Source organism: Ctenopharyngodon idella, chromosome 9, assembly GCF_019924925.1.
Source record: "Ctenopharyngodon idella isolate HZGC_01 chromosome 9, HZGC01, whole genome shotgun sequence".
Taxonomy (NCBI): Eukaryota; Metazoa; Chordata; class Actinopteri; order Cypriniformes; family Xenocyprididae; genus Ctenopharyngodon; species Ctenopharyngodon idella.
In genome coordinates this window covers 36,293,926-36,313,965 of record NC_067228.1, presented here as the reverse complement: position 1 = coordinate 36,313,965, position 20,040 = coordinate 36,293,926, and the positions used below count along the sequence as shown (strand labels likewise).

Sequence of the window (20,040 nt, the reverse complement as noted above, 5' to 3'; positions counted from 1 at the left end):
TGGCAATGATGGCACTGCATGCATGACAGCAGACAACATTTGGGCCGAATGTGGATGGGAGGTGTGTGGCCCAGATCAGTGTAGAGATTATGGGCCATACTTTGTGTAGTGGACAATTATAAGTATTTAGGCCTGCTACTATATATTCAAGGCAAGATTACGGTGCTTCCTGTCCGGTGTGTGGAACAATGTAATGCTGTTAAAATGATAGGAAAAATCACAGCGAAATCAGCAACAGTAAATGAATTTTTAAGAAAGCTGAAAGTGATTCAAAGGTTGTATATCAGATTTAATTATATCTAAATCTAATCTGTGACTTCTGTGAATCAGGATATGTCTGATATTTTTGTTTTAGCTAGTAGACATTCTTAAAACAATAAGAAAGCAATTTGTTATTTTGTTAGCATTTTGCATCAGTCATGTAGAATCAAATCTGGATTAATCATTGTTTCACGTAAAAAGGACATGCTCCATCATGTATCTTTTATTTGTGATCACAGAGGCCTGCTTAGTTCTTTCATGTCTTGCTGGTCATCTAACTACACAAATAACTACACTGAAAGAATGAAATGGATCACATGATTTTCATTGTTGTCTAAAACAATAGTTATCATCCTAGGTAATGTTTAGAGGTCACATCTAATAATGCCATGAACAATTGGCCACTTACGGCAAAACTGAACCAGGAGAACAACCATACAAGTGGCTAGTATTATCCTATGAAATTAAAGGGAATGTAATAATTATGGATAAAATAATTAAATATAAAATATTTAAATGTGGATATAAATTGTTTGATAAAAACAATGAAATTACAGTTACTTAAAAAAACAAAAAGCTGGGAACCGCTGGCCTAAAAGCACTCATTTTCCATGATCCATGAACAGAGTTTTAGAGCTACAGTAGTATCCTATATTGGTAAATCTTGAATAGGCATATTCAATGTTAATCTTTTTTTTTTTTTTCCCTTTTCTTACAAGACTGTGCTTGGGCAAGAAAACTTCTCAGTTCCCAACCCTATAGATATATGTCTGTTCTTGTTTTTTAAAGGAAGTTCACACAAAACTGAAAATGTACTCATTATTTACTCTTAAGCTTGGATGAGTTGGTTTCTTTTGATGAACATAAAGAAGACATTTTGAGAAATGTTGGTAACAAGACAGTCGAAGGTAACATTGGTAAAAAAAAAAAATATATATATATATATATATATATATATATATATATATATATATTATAGAAACCAGTGGTTACCATCTACTGTCCGGTTAACAACATTTTTAAGAATTTCTCCTGTGTTCAACAGAAGGAAGAAACTCATACAAGCATGGAACAAGTGGAGGTGAGGAAATGATGACAGAATTTACATTTTTGGTTGAACTATCCCTTTACTGGATAATTGCCGTTTTATTTTAACAATTAATAAATTAAATGTTAATTCACAGATAAGCATGTTGGCAATGAAAGGTGGGACGGACACCAGAGATGGAGTTTGGAGAATAATGACTGCAACGATAACAAACTCGCTGGCTAAGAATATAAATATGCATGGAGTAAATGGGAAGATCAGCTTTAAAAGCTTGCAGTTAAGGAACATTGTTCTTGGTAAGTCTGTAGTGAGCATGACCACTTTTTTAAAAATCAAATTAATTTATTTAAAATTGTACAGTCTAAACATTTTTTTTATGCCCAGTACTTCAATTTCTACAAGTGTTATTTTAAAACAGTATCATAATATACTTTTTAAATGTTAATTTGTGCATACTATTGTATATAAATAATGCTACTAATACATGCATTTGGTATTTGTAGGAGGTCATTGTTAGTTTACATTAACCAATGCAATAAGTAAGCAACTGTTTAAGACAGACCAGTACATTTTGAAATTAAATGCACTTTTTTTGAGGTGGAAATAAGATGTTATGCTTTTGAATGCGTTACATTATCAGTACTTCAACAGTGCATTGGTTACTCTGTTTACACCACAGTTTCCATATCTTAAGGTTTTTGTTCGCTAAAATGGTCTTGTTTGTCAAAATACTGTTGTCAAACTCTGATAAGCCAGTTAGTCATTCAATAGTGCCACATTATAGGCAATCATTTCCTGTAAAAAACGTAACCGAAGCAACCTTATTTTAATTTGTTACCTAAATTTATTTACAGTAGGTGGATGAATGTTTGTATATGTATTTATTAATTTAGTATTATTAATTTAGTATTTTGTCTTTTAGCTGCTGTGAGAAAAAAATCATCTGACACAACAAGCCCCCAATCAGGAGATAGAAGCAAATATACAAAGATGGCTTCAGCTTGCTCCTGATAGAGATGGAGGAAGGAGAGAGCGCTTGAGGAGAAAAGAGGGGCTGCAGAGCTGTACTTCATTTCCTGAGGACAGTCCTAAATAGGATCACTTTCTCCCTCACACATACAAACATTCTGATGTGTAAATTTGTTTTAAGTAATTGTTTTAATATGTTTGTTGAGAGTAAAATTACATTATAATATGTTTAAATTTCAGTGCTAGATTCATTCATAGATTCATTTAGTTAGAATTGAAAAATTTTGTACATAGTTGACTGTTTAGGCAACTAAAATAGCGTTCACACAGTTACACAACTCTAGCTGTCATTTTTTTTTTTGGGCTTGTGCATTACTACAATAAGTAAGCTACTGTTTAAGACAGACCAGTACATTTTGAAATTAAATGGAATTTTTTGAGGTGGTAATAAGATGTTATGCTTTGAATGTACTAAATAAAATAGCCTTCACACAGTTACACAATTCTAGATGTGTGTTTTATTATTATTATTATTATTGGCTTGTGCAATATTGTTAAATAAACAAATTTTGAGAATTGATTTTTTTTTGTGACTTAATTGTTCACATGGTTTGGGTAAGATTAGGCTGGGTTATGGCTCATTTTTGGGGTTTCTGGTTAAAGGGTGGTGTTGATATGGTTAACATATGGCTGAGAATTGGTACCAATAATAAAACCTGTTTTGGCCCAGTTCTGTAATGACGGGTCGACAGAGTGGGGATCCATTTGCAGCTTTTATTAAGATAATCACCAAGGCAGACAGGGGCAAAGGCAGAGACACAAACAGGGACAGGCAATGATCGAGGCAGGCGGCAGACAAACAGAGTAGGGTCACAGGCAGAGATCGGGGCAGGCGGCGAGCAAACACAGTCCAGTAAATGGGCACAGATCAGGGCAGGCGGCAGAGAATATTCGCAAAGAGTGTGTGTGTGTGTCTTAAATAGTGTGAGTGTGATGAGGTGCAGGTGTGTGCGCAATCAGTCCCAGGAATGAGGGCCTATGGGAAACGTAGTCCGAATGTAAACCAGTCAATACTCAGGTGACGGCTCCCTCCGGTGGTGCGGAGGAGGAGGCGCGAGAGCCACATTCGTGACAGAGCCCCCCCCCCTGCGAGCGGCTCCAGACGCGAGGAAGCGGGCGCCGGGGTCTACCTCGTGGTCGAGGGGCCGGTCTCTCCGGATGCGTCCGATGAAATTCCACTATGAGTGATGGGTCCAGGATATCATCCGAATTGACCCAGGAACGCTCCTCCGGGCCGTACCCCTCCCAGTCGACTAGGTACTGTAGTCTCCTACCCCGGCGCCTAGAATCGAGCAGTTCTCGAACCCGATAGGCCTCCTCGCCTTCGATCATCAAGGGTGGGGGGTTGCGGGCCTCGGCTCCCTCCGACTCCCCTCTTGGACCACCAGAGGGTTTCAGCAACGACACATGGAAAGTGGGAGAAACACGGTAATTAGCAGGTAGATTTAAACGAAATGACACAGGTGTAATTTGCTTGAGAATTTGAAAAGGCCCTACAAACCTGGGACTGAGCTTTTTGCATGGAAGTCTTAGACGCAGGTCCCTGGTTGACAGCCAGACCCACTGCCCCACGGTGTATTCAGGATTGGGACGACGATGTCGATTGGCCTGTAGCTCTTGCCTTCTTACAGCGCGTTGCAGGTGATGATGGGCCAGATCCCAGGTCTCCTCGCTACGTTGCATCCACTCGGTTACTGAGGGCAGGTTGGATGGTTCCCCGGACCAGGGGAAGAGTGGAGGTTGAAAACCCAGGACGCATTGGAAGGGCGTGATCCCAGTGGCAGGTTTTTGTAGGGAATTTTGGGCATATTCGGCCCACAACAGATAGCGGCTCCACTCCGACTGGTTTTGATGACAGTACGTGCGTAAGAATCTGGTGAGTTCTTGGTTCAGACGTTCGGTTTGTCCATTGGACTCGGGATGGTACCCGGAGGTGAGGCTGATGTTGACGTTTAAATGTTTGAAGAAAGCTGTCCATACCCGGGATGTAAACTGTGGGCCCCTGTCAGACACAATGTCTTCCGGAAGACCATAGAAGCGAAACACAGTTGCATAGGATCTCTGCGGTTTCAAATGCGGTGGGTAGCTTGGGAAGTGGTATGAGACGGCATGCCTTGGAGAACCGGTCAATTACTGTGAAGATAGTGGTGTGACCACGGGATTCAGGGAGATCAGTGACAAAGTCAACGGCTATATGGGACCAAGGACGTTGAGGAATGGGCAGCGGTTGTAAGAGACCCGCTGGGGCCTGCTGTGATGCTTTAGAGGTTTGACAGGCTGAGCAATGGTTGATGAGTTGGGTGGTGTCTGGTACCATGGTGTCCCACCAGAACCGGTTTTGTAGTAGATGTAGTGTGGCTGTGATGCCAGGGTGGCCAGAGCTGGGGAAATCGTGAACTTGGTGTAACAATTTGTCGCGGAGGTGTGCAGGTACATAAGTGCGATCTGGTGGGCAGTCTGGTGGGGGTGCTGTTAGTTCATTTGCTTGAGTGATTTCGGTCATGACGTCCCACTGAACCGGAGCGAGCAGCGGTTTGACTGGAACAATATTTTCTTCGTTCTCCGACCGTTCCACCTCCTCTGTCTGACGAGATAGAGCGTCTGCCTTGACATTTTTTGACCCGGGTCTGTAGGTTACCGTGAATTGGAAACGGGTGAAGAACATGGCCCACCTGGCTTGTTGGGGGTTCAGACGTTTAGCAGACCGGAGGTATTCCAGGTTCTTGTGGTCTGTGAGTATGGTGAACAGGTGTCGTGCTCCCTCCAGCCAGTGGCGCCACTCCTCCAACGCCGCCTTCATAGCCAGGAGCTCCCGATTGCCTACATCGTAGTTGCGCTCAGCCGCCGACAACTTCCTGGAGTAGAATGCACAAGGGAACATTTTTGCTGGATTACCTTGGCGCTGTGAGAGTATAGCCCCGATGCCTGTGCTGGAGGCGTCGACCTCGACTATGAAGGGGAGTTCTGGGTTTGGGCGGCGGAGAATGGGTGCTGTGGTGAATCGTTCCTTCAGTTCTTGGAAGGCGTGCACCGCCTCGTGGGACCAGGAGAGACGTGTGGATTGTCGTTTAGTCATGGAAGTCAACGGGGCAGCAATGCCACTGAAGTTTCGTATGAACCGCCTGTAGAAGTTGGCGAACCCCAGAAACCGCTGTAGTTCCTTCAGCGTGCGTGGTTGAGGCCACTCAAGCACCGCCCTTACTTTATTGTCGTCCATAGCCACTCCCTCTTGACTGACGACGTAGCCCAGGAATGAGGTGGAGGTGCGATGAAATTTACATTTCTCGGCTTTAGCATACAATTTGTGTTGAATGAACCGCTGCAGTACGGACCGGACATGTTGGACATGTTCCTCGAGAGTTTTGGAGTAGATGAGGATGTCGTCAATGTAGAGGATGACCCAGCGATTGAGCATGTCCCGAAAGAAGTCGTTGATGAAGGATTGAAAGACGGAGGGGCTGTTGGCCAGCCCGAACGGCATAACGAGGGTCTCATAGTGGCCGGTAGTGGTGGAGAATGCCGTCTTCCATTCATCCCCCTCTCGGATACGAATCAAATTGTATGCACACCGGAGATCCAGCTTTGTGAAGTACTTGGCTTGTCTTAACTGCTCTAGAGCTGCGGGGACTAATGGCAGAGGGTAGCGGAACTTTACTGTAATGTCATTCAGACCACGATAGTCTATGCAGGGCCGAAGACTGCCGTCCTTCCTCTTGACGAAGAAGAAACCGGATGCCGCCGGGGAAGTAGAAGGTCGAATAAATCCTTTGGCCAGCTCCTCCTCGATGAATGCTTTCATAGCTGCTGATTCAGGCTGTGACAGGGGAAATATTCTGCCCTTGGGGGGTGTGGTACCAGGTAGAAGATCTATAGCACAGTCACTGGAGCGGTGAGGTGGTAATTCAGTGGACCTGCTCTTGCTAAAAGCGATTGCCAGATCAGCATACTCAGCAGGTATGTCGGGCTCATTGATGTTGGACTCGTGGACAGTGACGGTCTGCACTGGTATGGGAGTGATCCGTTTCAAACAGCGATCATGACAAGTGGCGTCCCACTGAATGATTTGACCCTCCTTCCAGGAAATAAGCGGGTTGTGGGTTCTGAGCCACGGGAGACCAAGGATGACCGGGTTGCTGGGTGAGTGGATGACGTAGAATTGAATGAGCTCGTGATGAAGGGCTCCCACCTGTAGAGTCAGTTCCGCGGTGATGTGCGCCACTCTTCCACCACCGACGGGTCTCCCGTTTAGTGCCTCCACTGTCAATGGAGAGTTACAGTCCGTTAATGTGATATTGTGTTCGTTGATGAATGTATCAGACATGAAGTTGCCCGCTGCCCCAGAGTCCAGAAGTGCGTGCGTGGTGATGCGTTGATCATTCAGAGCTACTTGTATGGGAATTTTGAGGCAATTAGAGGAATAAGCGGTAGGAAGTGGAGAACTCACCGCTTTCGGGTTAGATGGAGTGGGTCGAATGGGGCAGTTGATCTTGATGTGGCCAGCTTGACCGCAGTAAAGGCACAGATGAAGTTGTCGTCTCCTCTCGCATTCCTCTGGACGAAGCGGAGTGTATCCGAGCTGCATGGGTTCTGATGAAGGCGTGGTCAGAGTGGATAGCTGAACAGGGCGTCGTGAGCGGAGGAGATTGTCAATGTGTATGGCTAGTTCGATGAATTCGTTAAGCGATCTTCCTTCGTCGCGGCATGCGAGCTTGGCTTGCAGCTCCAGAGACAGCCCCTTTCGAAACAGCAGTTTCAGCGTGTCCTCGACCCAGTTCGTCTGAGCGGCGAGGGTTCGGAAGTTTAGTGCATAATCCGCAGCTGTGGTTTTACCTTGACTCAAAGACAACAGCTGATCCCCGGCGCTCTTGCCTCCCTCTGGATGTTCAAAGACCTCTTTGAAGCGTCGCAGGAAGGCCGAGAAGGTGGGAAACACGGAGCCATCGTCTCGCCATACCGCCGTGGCCCAATCCAGCGCTCGACCAGACAACAGGGAGCATACGAAGGAGATCCGACTGGACTCGGTGGGATAAAGAGATGGCTGCTGGTTGACAAAGAGAGAACATTGGAGAAGAAATCCCTTACATTTTGCGGGGTTGCCGTCAAACTTCTCCGGGAGTGCGAGGCGTGGATTCACGGCGGGAGCGGCAGTGAAGGCTTGACTGGCGGAGGCCGCAGGCGGTGGCGTGACAGCCTCGGTGGCGTTGAATCGAAGGCTCTGCAGGGTTTTCACCAGCTCTTCGGTAAGGGAAGTCAATCGATTCAGTTGGTGTTGATGAACCGCGAGCTGGTTGGCTTGGGCGGACAGCTCGGTGGAAATTTGCATGATCGCTGCTGGATCGCTGTTTGGCGAAGTCTTCTGTAATGACGGGTCGACAGAGTGGGGATCCATTTGCAGCTTTTATTAAGATAATCACCAAGGCAGACAGGGGCAAAGGCAGAGACACAAACAGGGACAGGCAATGATCGAGGCAGGCGGCAGACAAACAGAGTAGGGTCACAGGCAGAGATCAGGGCAGGCGGCGAGCAAACACAGTCCAGTAAACGGGCACAGATCAGGGCAGGCGGCAGAGAATCACAGTGAATAAACAGTCCAACGGCAACAGAAATACAGTCCACAAGAAAACGCTCAGTAGTGATCACCGGGGCAAATCAAGACTTCGCAAAGAGTGTGTGTGTGTGTGTGTGTCTCAAATAGTGTGAGTGTGATGAGGTGCAGGTGTGTGCGCAATCAGTCCCAGGAATGAGGGCCTATGGGAAACGTAGTCCGAATGTAAACCAGTCAATACTCAGGTGACGGCTCCCTCTGGTGGTGCGGAGGAGGAGGCACGAGAGCCACATTCGTGACAAGTTCAGGGCCAGTTAAGGGTGATTAACTGGCTGAGATTCGGGCTGGTTATGGCCCATGTGTGACCCTTGTCTTTAATCCAGTTCTGGGCCACTTCAGGGCCGTCATTCTTTGCGGTACTTGGGCCGAGGGAAAGGTGATTGTGTGGCCCGGAGCTGGGCCAGAAAACATTTGCTATGTGGGTGCCAGCGATTCCGCTGATTTCTCCGGAACATTATCTTCTGAAGGTAACACCCCTTTACCAACTAAACCAGCCACCAAACAAGCTTTTAAGTCTTTCTTAAGTGATGTTTTAGAAACAGGTATTTCAAACTGTTGGGCAAGAAGAAACAAATCATCCTTCCTACACGTTTCTAGTCCTACAAGACTTGTTTGTTTTATAAACGCATTTAAATCACCATAGTTGAACAACAAACAAACAAATATAATAGTGCAAACAACTGCAGGCCTAAACCTACCTATCCAAAAACTAAATAAGACCTAACTAGTCTTCAGAGGGTACCGATTGAGAGGCGAGCCATCCCCCCCCCCCCCCCCCCCCCCCCTCCCCAATGAATGCCCCAAATAAAACCAACAATTAACCCAAATTAAGAATAATAAATGAATACCTGACTTAACCCAAGACAAACAAATCAACTTAAATAAAGAAAGACAAAATAAAGAAGCAAGGAAAAAAAAAAAACTTGTTTGCTGGCGTGTCTCCTCTCTCCAGTCTCCTTCAGCGTCCTCCATATAAGCGCACACAACTAGACGCAGGTGCACAGGGGCGGCCCTACAATCAAACTCTCAGAATGACAAGTAGAGTCATGACGTCACACAACACACACAAGGCACAGGCTGTAACAATTCCATGATAATTTAGCATCAAACCACACACCCAGAAACTTGAAAACTTTAACTTTTTCAATAGTTTGTCCATACATCTTTATCTGTGTCAATGCCTCTTTTCCTAGTAAACATGATTGTTTTTGTTTTATCTACTGAAAACCTGAACCCCCATGAATATGACCATTTTTCTACTACTTCAATTGCCTCTTGTATTTTTCCTGTAATATGATTTATATTCTTTCCCCGTTTCCACAATGACCCTTCATCAGCAAAAAATGATCGCCCAACGTCTCCTTGTTCTTCAGAAAATACCTCATTTATCATGATTGAAAAGAGTACTGGAGTAATGACACTGCAATGGGAGGTACCGTTTTCCATCATATATCTTCCAGATAAAGCCTTCCCAATTCTGACTTGAATAAATCTATCAAACAAAAAATCTTTAATCCAATTATAAATTCTACCTGTTATTCCTATCATATCCAGTTTGATCATTAACCCCTCTTTCCAAATCATGTCATATGCTTTTTCGACGTCGAAAAAAACTGCTATGACTGATTCTTTATTAACCTGAGCTTTCTTAATATCTGTTTCTAAACATATAATGGAATAACATTTCCCTGCTAAATTATTTGACACCAAAGTTAAATCCAATACTGACATATTTCCTGTATGTACATCCAATCTGGTCCTTCTCCCATCATTTAAACAAACCAAGTCTTTTTCTTCTAATAGTTGTTCAATCCACCCCCCCAAATATAAAATTCCCACATATCACTCTCCTATTTCCATCTATTCCTTCAATTTGCATTAACTCATTAAGATGTAATTTCTTACAAGGATTATAATAATTTATAATAATGAGCTCTCCTTCCTTCATCAAGATCTCTATGACTATATATTCATGTTCATTTCCTGTTCCTATCTCTCTAAATGCAATATCTTCTCTAATAAATCATATCCACCTAGTCTAAAATCCAAATTTGGTCTCAACCATGAACACAAATAACACTGGGTTTGCTAGATAACTCTTCTATATATTTTTTAAATTCTTGTCCATTGGCCAACAAACTTTTAGCATTCCATTGCATCAAGAGGATCATTATTAATATTATCCAACCCATGATTGTTCCTGACTTGCCTGAGCACTAAGGTCATTTCTTAATTCCTCACATGTCAGTTCACTGATGTTTAAATGATGTACTGCTGCCTTCACAATTATTTGTATTCTTTCTGTCTTTGATTTAATCTCCATTGTGGCATTAACTACCCCTGCAATGAAAATAACTAACTTCTTTAAGTCAACCAGTACTTTTTCTTTATTTGTCTGTTCTGTTTCTTTTGTGGTTTGATTCTCCTCTCTGTTTCTTTCATTTCTTTCTTCTCTTGGATTCACCATCATTACAGCTTCTGCATATATATCTTATCTGTTGTATTTCCCTTTCCTTTTTCATCACTTCACAGCCCCCATAAGCCACACTGTGATTTCCTTCACAGTTACAACATTTTAGCTGTTCATGATTACATTGCCCATATTCATGGTCTTCTCCACACCTGGCACATCTCCTTCTACCTTTACATACCTTAGCTGTATGTCCAAATCTTTGGCAGTTGTAACACCTCATTGGTTTAGGGATATATTCTCTAACGTTATAACTCAAAAATCCTAACGTCGCTTTTTTGGGTAGCGATTCCTCTTCAAAATCAAGTCCACACACTCACTGTCTTTTCTCACTCCCTCACAAGTTATTTGTATCCGCCGAGCACCTTTCAGAATTCCTCCTTTTAGGTTTGATTTACCGGAACTCCCCAAATCACTCCTTTACTCCACTTATTTTCTCTTTCAACACAACTTGTATTTATTACATTGAATGGTCCTATTTCCTTCATTCTACCAGCCCTCTCCCTCTGTTCTTCATTTCTACAAACAATCAGTAGATTTCCATCTCTCAAAACCTTTGCCATATGTACATCTCCAATCTGGTTTCGCAAAATAGTTGTCAGTTTCACTGGATTCATTGATGAAATTCCCTTCTCCTTACCAAATCTCAATACCATTTTAAATTTCAAACTTTCTTGATCACTCTCTTCCACTCCTCTTTCAAAACTGCGACTACGCCTGGTTTTCTTTGCTCTAATCATTCTTCCGCTTCCTTGACTTGTTTCCATACTATCATCACTATTCGCCTTATTCACCTCGAACGTTCTAAGGAGCTTGAGGGGTACACCTACCACTTCCGGGAATTCTCGCATCGCGATTTCTCTTAGCGGCAATGGCGCCACACTGCTATGTTCCCCAGTGCACTTCGTCACACAGGAAAAAATCAAACAGAGGACAAACCTTTCACCTTTTTCCAGAGGGTAAGGGACTACGTCGAGAGTGGATAAAAAATATCAGAAGGGATCCTGGTCACTGGCATAAGGTTGGTTTGACGTTGGACGTTTGATATTCGCAAATTTAAGGACTGTCTCTAAAGTTACATCCGACAATAGGTATGCACGATTCTAACTTCAATAACATCTGAAGGAAATAATTTACAGTCAAAAAAACAACTGTAAAGTGTTCCTCCAGGTGTCCGCTATGATGCACACCTTTTATATGTTTAATATTTATTAAAATAAACTGTCAAATCATGTGTAAAAATGGCTATTTTACACTACTGTATATATGCTCATATATAAATATGCCATAATTTAAAGCTCAATAACATCTGAAGGGAATAATTTACAGTCAAAAAAACAACTGTAAAGTGTTCATCTACATGTCAGCTGTGATGCACACCTTTTATATGTTTAATATTTATTAAAATAAACTGTCAAATCATGTGTAAAAATGGTGAGATTTGTAGTCAGTACCGTATCGGAGTCCAACTTCCGGGTTTGTATACCCCTCAATGGCGTTCGAGTTTTCAAAATGGCCGCCAGGTGAATAAGGCGAATTTACTATATCAGAATCTCCCCACTCTGGTCCATTCACAACACAGCTGTGCTTACCCGCCACTGCTTTCTTCTTTTCATTTGATTTTCTCATTCTTGTTAATTCTCCGCATTTCCGACCTCCAGTTGATAAACATGCTTTTCCTCCAAAATCATCTGTTAAATTTCCGTATTCTTTTAAGTTGGAAGTTTTAACCATATAACTCTTGCCAACAGCCGCACACGTTGGATTTCAAACTTCCCACGACAGCGCCTTGTCTCGAGAAAGGGACTTGCATGTGTGAGCAAAATAAATATAATTTTGGCCTCCAGACTCTAAAGTGTTTTGGTGCTTTTGTTTCACTGTTTTAATGTTAAGTTTGCCTAAGATTACGTCGGCACAAACAATGGTGTCCAGTTTTATATTATATTCTAGCTGGTTTAAGATGTCTTAAAAGTAGACGAGAGTAGGCGGACACGAGATCACAGGCAGATCTCGCGTGATTTGCGCTTGTTTTTTGTAGCTAATACATTGAAAATTTATTAGCTACAAAACATTATTAGCTACTTTAACATGAAATAATTATGATGATCAAGACACCCAAATGTCAACAATCACATATCCCATACAGATCACATGCAAACTTTGGTCAGAGCATAAAATTTAACAAAGATAAAAAAAAAAAAAAAAAAAAAAAAAAAAAAACCCTTTCAAATTCTTCATCTTTAAAATGATGAATAAAGGGTGTGCATTGGATGGTTTTTTTGTTTTTGTTTTGTTTTTTTTAAACTTTTTTTTTTTTTTTGCTGTGAACTAAATTCTGACTACTTTTTGATTACGTTTAGATTACTTTTTTGATTGAACTATAGATTACTTTATTGATTAGATTTGAATGGTGTTGTTGTGTACCGTGCTGATATAAAAACCACCAAGAGAAATATACTCCATTTTTGTGTATGCTATCAACATCATGAAGTGTATTAAACATAACTTCAGGGTCTTCCCAAACTGGGGTTTGTGGAAGAACTGCATGGAGGTTCATGAGTCAAAGAGCAGCTAAAAATTTAATCATAAAAACTACAAATTAAAAAAAAAAAAAAAAAAAACCATAGGAAATGCAGTGAACACAAGTGCAGGAGTTTATTAAACACAAACACTGGAATACACAAGTATTAAAACACTCTTTAGCAAACTTGAACACTGGCTTAAAGCATTTTAAAGACCACTACTGAAATCCACAGACAGTATTTCAGATAATCAAAGCCAGTGATAGATAACTCCACAACAGTCTTTTCAATAAACAGAGAACATAAACTTCAATTCATACTTCAAACTTCCAGAAACAGAAACGCAAGTAAGTATTTCCAGGTAAACTCAGTCCATATATACACACCCAAAGTCCATATGTAACTTTCACACCCAACTCAGAACATTTCAAAAGCAGGTTAACAGGCTATTCAGATACTCAGAAGAATCACTTATCTTGCTGATTGTGGACACAGAGTTAAGTACATTTCCTTTGAAGCAGAGCGAATGGTGAGTCCTAGAATGACACAAGGCCAGCCACTGACCGAGAGCAAGTGTGGGGTTTAAATGAAAGAACCAGGTGCTGATAGGCTGCAGGTGGACGTGATTAGGGTGATTGCGGGTGACCATAGCTGTGTTCGAAATCGCCCCATACCGTCATTCATTATCCCCTACTTTACTACACTAATATAGTCCACTTAAAGAGTTAATTAATTAATTCGGACGTTGGAGGCGCCAGAAGGGATGCCATTTTGTTTGTGCTTTGCTTGTTGGTTAAAAAAAAATAGAAATATAAATGCTGAATTTGAAAAAAGGGTCTTTTCAGATCCAGATGATGGTTAGGTAAAAACCAATCATGTTTGAGCTTGCTGGCAAAATGACAGGAAGTCTCTTTGTCACTGGAGTTAAAGTTGAAGCGGCAAAAGTCGTTGGTTGAACTTTGCGGCAAAACTTAAAACACGAGATTCAACGGAAAAGAAAATTAAGTAAAAGAAAAGAAAAGTGAGTGAAAGTTGGATGGCTTGAATGAGCTGCTTGTCTGTTCTTCTTGTTACTCCATAGTTATTCTTTGTTCTGCTTACTCTGGGCACTGCTGACCGGTTCTTCTTCTAGTTTTCTCGTTTTCTTCTAGTTCTGCTCTTTGATTATTTACAGGTAGTATTTGTGGACATGATGTAAAATGTATGCAGTTAAAAGATGTTTGATAAGTCCATTTAAAATTGTTTGGAGCAGTTTTAGTTGTAGAACAGTCAGTTGGTTTTTCTGTAAAGTTAGGTCACTCAGAGAAACAAAAGAGGCCTGCATTGTCTCTCTGTCTCTTTTGATCTAGCGATGAAAGACTCTTTAGCTTCTTGGTGACCATTTGGTGTCACAAATGGCTGAGTTTTTCACTTCTCCTTCTGTCAGGAAGCATGGGGGGGGGGGCTCATCTGAATGATTCATTTGTCTGGTTCGTCCACGGTTCCTGCATTTGCTTGTTGGTTAAAATAAAATGGAAATAAAAATGCTGACAGTGTGTTTGTGATTGTTTGTGTCACACGCAGTGCTTACCTTCACGAGTATTTCCCACCAGATTTATCCTGAGAAGAGTTTCTGCATCACTGTCATGCTTTAACGAAATATATCTTTTATTGTTCTTCAAATTATACTACTGAGAGAACAACGAAGTGAAGAAGTTTTCAGGCAAGAACTGAGACATGTCATTTTCTTACGCAAGGGTCGACAATTTGTAACTTAGCTATAGTTTATATACAATTATACTATATGGTACTATATTATAATATTTACTAGTTGTACACATGAACTCTACTAGGTACAAACATGACCTGCTCCATCATTTTGAATTTGAGTTCTGTACTCTTAAAAATAAAGTCTTCCATGTTTTGGGGTCAAAATGATGCATGAAACATGCATTCAATATATTAATAAGATTTTTTTTTCATTTTTCAGGTTGGGCAGCCACCCAAGCTGTATTGCTGCATCAACCATCACATCCCAGTCTTATCCATTTTCTATGATGGAGTTAGTGATCTGAGACCAGACTACAGACATTGACAAATCTCTTTTCATTCATTCGTGACCATTATGATCATGGCTGGGGCCTTGAGCTTGAAGTGCTTGTTTTTGTATTCCAGTTAGCCAGCACTACTTCCTATCGGGTATCCGGAGCCTTTGACATACACCGCTCCACTGCACAAGTAAGATCATGAGCAAAAGAGCAAAAGTAATTAATTTCCCAGCTGTTGAGGAATCGCAGGAGATTGGAGATGGATTTGCACAACTCGCAGGATCTGCAATGGCGGCAATCTTCTAGATGGCAATCTTCCTAAAAACCAGCATATGAAAAAATATAACATAATAAAATATCTGTCCATAACACAAAACTATTCTTTATCATATAACTATATAATTTTGTTCTTTATTCTGTCATAGAATTAAAATAGTTATGTTTCTTCAGCTTCTATTTAGGTGACTGACTGTGAGAAATGGTTACCTATTAATCGTCACCGTTTGTCATTGTTGCTATAAACTTATTAGACTGCCTAAAATACTTGTAATAAGAGACAACAAACTTACACCCATCCACATTAAGCTGAGTTTATTTTGCCAGAGAACAAGTGATTCTTCTCTTGGTCGGACCCTGTGGTGATTATTTGAGACTTAGCAAACTGTCAAGCTCCAGTAGTAATGAAACAATCTATTTTGAGTTCTGCCATGGAAACTATCATATACAAACCTTAATTTAACAATTAAATAATAAATTATAAAGAAACTAGAAGTGATGGTTCTACCATATTTGTGGCAGGGAGGCAGTTTAGCAGCCTTGACTAAATGTAGTATACACGAGACTAGATCATGATCTGAGATGTCGTCACTCTGCTGCAGAATTTCAACAGCATCAATATCGATTCCATGTGACAATATTAGATCTAAAGTATGATTACGACAATGAGTGGGTCCTGACATGTGTTGTCTATCTCCAATAGAGTTTAGAATGTCTGTAAATGCCAATCCCAATGTGTCTTTTTCATTATCTACATGGATATTAAAATCACCAACAACAAGGACGTTATCCGCAGCTAGTACTGACTCCAATAGAAAATCAGCAAATTCTTTGATAAAGTCTGTATGGTGTCCTGGTGGCCTGTATACAGTAGCCAGCACAAATGTCAACTTACATAACGTTACATAAAGTACCATCACTTGGAAGGAATTATATTTGAAAGACTTTTGAGTAATACTGTAAATATTACTATAAATTACAGCAACACCTCCCCCTTTTGCCTTTCTGACGAGGATTGTGTCGATAATCGTAACCTTGAGGGCTAGACTCATTTAAAGTAATGTAATCGTCTGGTTTTAGCCAGGTTTCTGTCAAACACAGCAAATCTAAATTATTGTCTGTGATAATATCATTTACAATAAGTGCTTTTGAAGAAAGGGATCTAATATTCAATAACCCAAGCTTTATCATTTGTTTATCAGTATTATCTCTATTTTTTATTTGTTGAACATCAATTAAATTTTTACCCTTAAATGGGTTTGGAAGTTTTTTGTTTTTACTAATTCAGGGTACAGACACAGTCTCTATGTGATAATATCTAGGTGGAAGAGTTTCTATGTGTTGGGAATTATCTGACTTACGGTCGGTTTAACCGGTCTGTCTGCTTCCTGACCTGGACCCCAGTTTGTTATGTTTCAGTTCTAAGACTATGTGCCATATTACTAGAGAGAAGAGCAGCACCACCCCAGGAGGGATGAATACCATCTCTTTTCAACAGGTCAGGTCTGCCCCAAAAACTTTTCCAATTGTCTATGAAACCTATATTATTCTGCGGACACCACTTAGACAGCCAGCCATTGAGTGATGATAATCTGCTAACTATCTCATCACTCCGACGAACAGGAAGAGGGCTAGAGCAAATTACTGTTTCTGACATTGTACTTGCGAGTTCACACACCTCTTTAATGTTAATTTTAGTGATCTCCGACTGGCGAAGTCGAACATCATTAGTGCCATTGTGAATGATAATTTTAGAGTATTTACGATTAGCTTTAGCCAGCACTTTTAATTTTGCTTTGATGTCAGGTGCTCTGGCTCCCGGCAAACATGTGACTATGGTGGCTGGTGTCTCTATTTTCACATTCCGTGTAATAGAATCACCAGTAACTAGGGCACTTTCAACAGGATTCTCAGTGGGTGCGTCACTGAGTGGGGAGAACCTGTTTGATGTTCTTATTGGAACGGAAGAGTGGTGTTTTCCGCGGCTAGGCCGCCTCATCATTACCCAAGTGCCCTGCTGCGCGGGCTCTACAGCCGGAACCGAACAATGTACAGAGTTTACTAAGCTAGTTACATCCAAAACAGTATCTGAAGCCCTTACATTCTTACTATCCTCAATTAAAGTTTGGATGCGTGTCTCTAATTCTGAGATTCTCTCTGTCAGCCTGACTATTTCCCTACATTTATGACATGTAAATCCCTCGTCGCTGACAGAGAAAGCTATACTGAACATGTGACAGGCAGAACAAGTAACAATAGAAGGAGAGGATGACATGACTCACCGTGTTTGTAGACTGATCCAACTTACCGCAGCTGTTCGATGAACGCGTAGAAAAAGGAGCGCGCGAGAGACTGATGACAAGTTAACAAGCTAGCGAGATGCAAACGTGTTGTGATAGCAATTTAGATTAAAAGCTAGCGACGTCAGATTAATGTGGTAGGCAATATTAGATGTATGGTAATGATAATATAAACTACAATGAATGATAGTAAGAGATTCAAAACAAAGCTATACCGAGTTACAGACGCAAACCACTCTGAGCAGCGAGACAGACAGGAGCAGACAGGAGCAATCGAGCAGGAGCAGGAGCAATTCTGTTGTGGATTCAGAGATGGCTCTAGAAACTAACGTGGAGCAGGTACAGCAGGGGCCCAGGGTGAAGCAGATACACCAAAAAATACTGGGTTAAAAACAACCGAATTTGGGTCAACCCAGTGCTGGGTTCGTCCCTTTTTGACCTAGCGCTTTTGACCCAACTATTGGTTAAAATTACTACACTGCTGGGTTGAATGTAACCCAAAATTTTAGTGATTAAAATAACACACAAACTTACAGTAATACAGACTTCAGTAACCAAAATATGAAAATTTATTGATAACATTTCGAAATTGTCAATACACAAGTATAAATGATGTGTCCATATGTGAATATGAATTTAAAACATTTTTAAAACATTTTCTCATCACCCCCTCTGCATTATGATGAAATTGAAAATGCATCAATAATTGTTCACAGAACTCTTATTGCTGGTGTTTCATCCCCAGGAAGTCCATACACCAACACTGCTTAGACTAGTTTATGTCAAAGATGTAGAATGCTTTAAAGCAAACTTCTACTGCAGCTAGCAATGTATTTTGATCAAAGAGCATAAACAGAAGCTCTTGTTGTGACTTCTTGAAAATCACATTTATATTGTTGAAAAAGAAATATATTCTTGCCTTGACAGATTGATTAAATAAAGAATTTTGCATTTAGTTACATTCAAATTGGCATAAAGTAGTTACACGGAAAAATTGTGACTAAACTGTGACTGATTTTGGTTGAAACATCTTTGCTGACTTTGTAAATGGACATCAATTAAAAAAAGAATTGTGTCATAATACATCTGTATATACTGATGTACACAAGCTTTAAAACAAACATGCATGCTAATTTCTAAATTCTAAATTCTTAAATGAACAATTAACAAATTAAGAAATTAAGTTCACAATTGTAAAGTTCATATTGTAGTTCTTTATCAATTGGAATTTTTTTTAAAGAAACAGACCTTGTTGAACATAGTTTTCCTCATGATGTGTGTTTCCTAAATCTTCCTCCACATTCAGTGGGTTGTTGTTTTTGGTGGGATCATTTTTAGATGCACTAATTAACTGAGCATCACTTGATGACACTCTCTCATATAATGTCTGTTCAGGAATCAGATACTGGGCTTGAACCGTGTTACTCTAAATGAGAAAAAACAACAACAGCAAAACAGAGAAAGAGTTGAACAGTCATTATATGTGGCAGCAGGATACATGAGACTTAAGCCGGGCGCACACTGTACGATTTTGGCCATGATTTGGTTGTCTGAGACAAATTTTGAGAATCCTAAAAGATTCCTCCCTTTTGGTCTTTGGTCATCTTTGGTCGTTGGTTTGACATGTTCACCGACAGCCGATTAATGACCGTTGCGATCAAATTTTTACCTCAGATGAAATTCTGGCAGTGTCAGAAGATTTGGCAAACAGTCCTGCAGTGTGACTTCTCCTACGACGAACGTCAAATTGATTTGTTTTTCAAGACAAGCCATGCTCAAAATTAATGCTAGAGATGTCTTTGTTAGCCACCATTTCAGTCCCGTGTGTAATGCAGCTCACAGTCACTGAATGTGTGTGGGTTGATGATGTAAAACTCCAGACAATTTTTCATGTGCGCGTCCGTTTTTAACACATCTTGACTGTCGTACAGTCTGACATTAATGACATCTGAGATCCCACAGTGTGACATGAGGATCATGTTCATACAGTTTGACAAGCAACAATCGTAAAGGACTGTTATAAATCGTACAATGTGCACCCGGATTTAGTCAAACTCATGGCTCTTGCTCCAACAAGTCAAAAATTTTGGACACACTTGAACCATTGTATGATTCTCATTATGTACATACACATTTGCTCACATAATATTGTAGCACAGTTTATGCGAAATACACTGTATTTAGCGTCAGACTTTTTTTTTTACATCAGACTTTAGCCGCTGATATGTTCTAAGTAACTGAAATAAGCACAAATGTCAGGGAATGTCAAAAAAACACCTTTTAAAGGGGACTTATCCCCACTATCGACATGGATCTGCATGATCAACTTGACAACTGTGATGGCATGATGGATATAAGTGATGGTGAGTAATGTTATTATCTTGCTAACCTACTTGCCTTCTTGCCTCCATGTTGAGTTTCTTTCACAAAAGAGACACTGAAGTGTTGAGATCATAAAAACACCTTGTGTCAATTCTGAGCAAGGAACAGTTAATGGGCCTT

General features: G+C 40.8%; 1 protein-coding gene across 23 annotated transcripts in view; it reads right to left on the bottom strand.

The window, feature by feature from the left end:
* Nucleotides 1-20,040, bottom strand: part of crfb1 (cytokine receptor family member b1) — a 109,937-nt gene that overhangs the window by 74,218 nt on the left and 15,679 nt on the right. Inside the window, exon 8 of one of the 23 annotated variants that reach the window (XM_051907072.1) lies at nt 18,085-18,964. The exons of the other annotated variants lie outside the window; for them this stretch is intronic. Coding sequence (XP_051763032.1) covers nt 18,773-18,964 — 192 coding nt within the window. The 3' untranslated portion in view covers nt 18,085-18,772. Of the gene's footprint in view, nt 1-18,084; nt 18,965-20,040 lie in introns of those variants that run through there. 23 annotated transcript variants of the gene reach the window in all.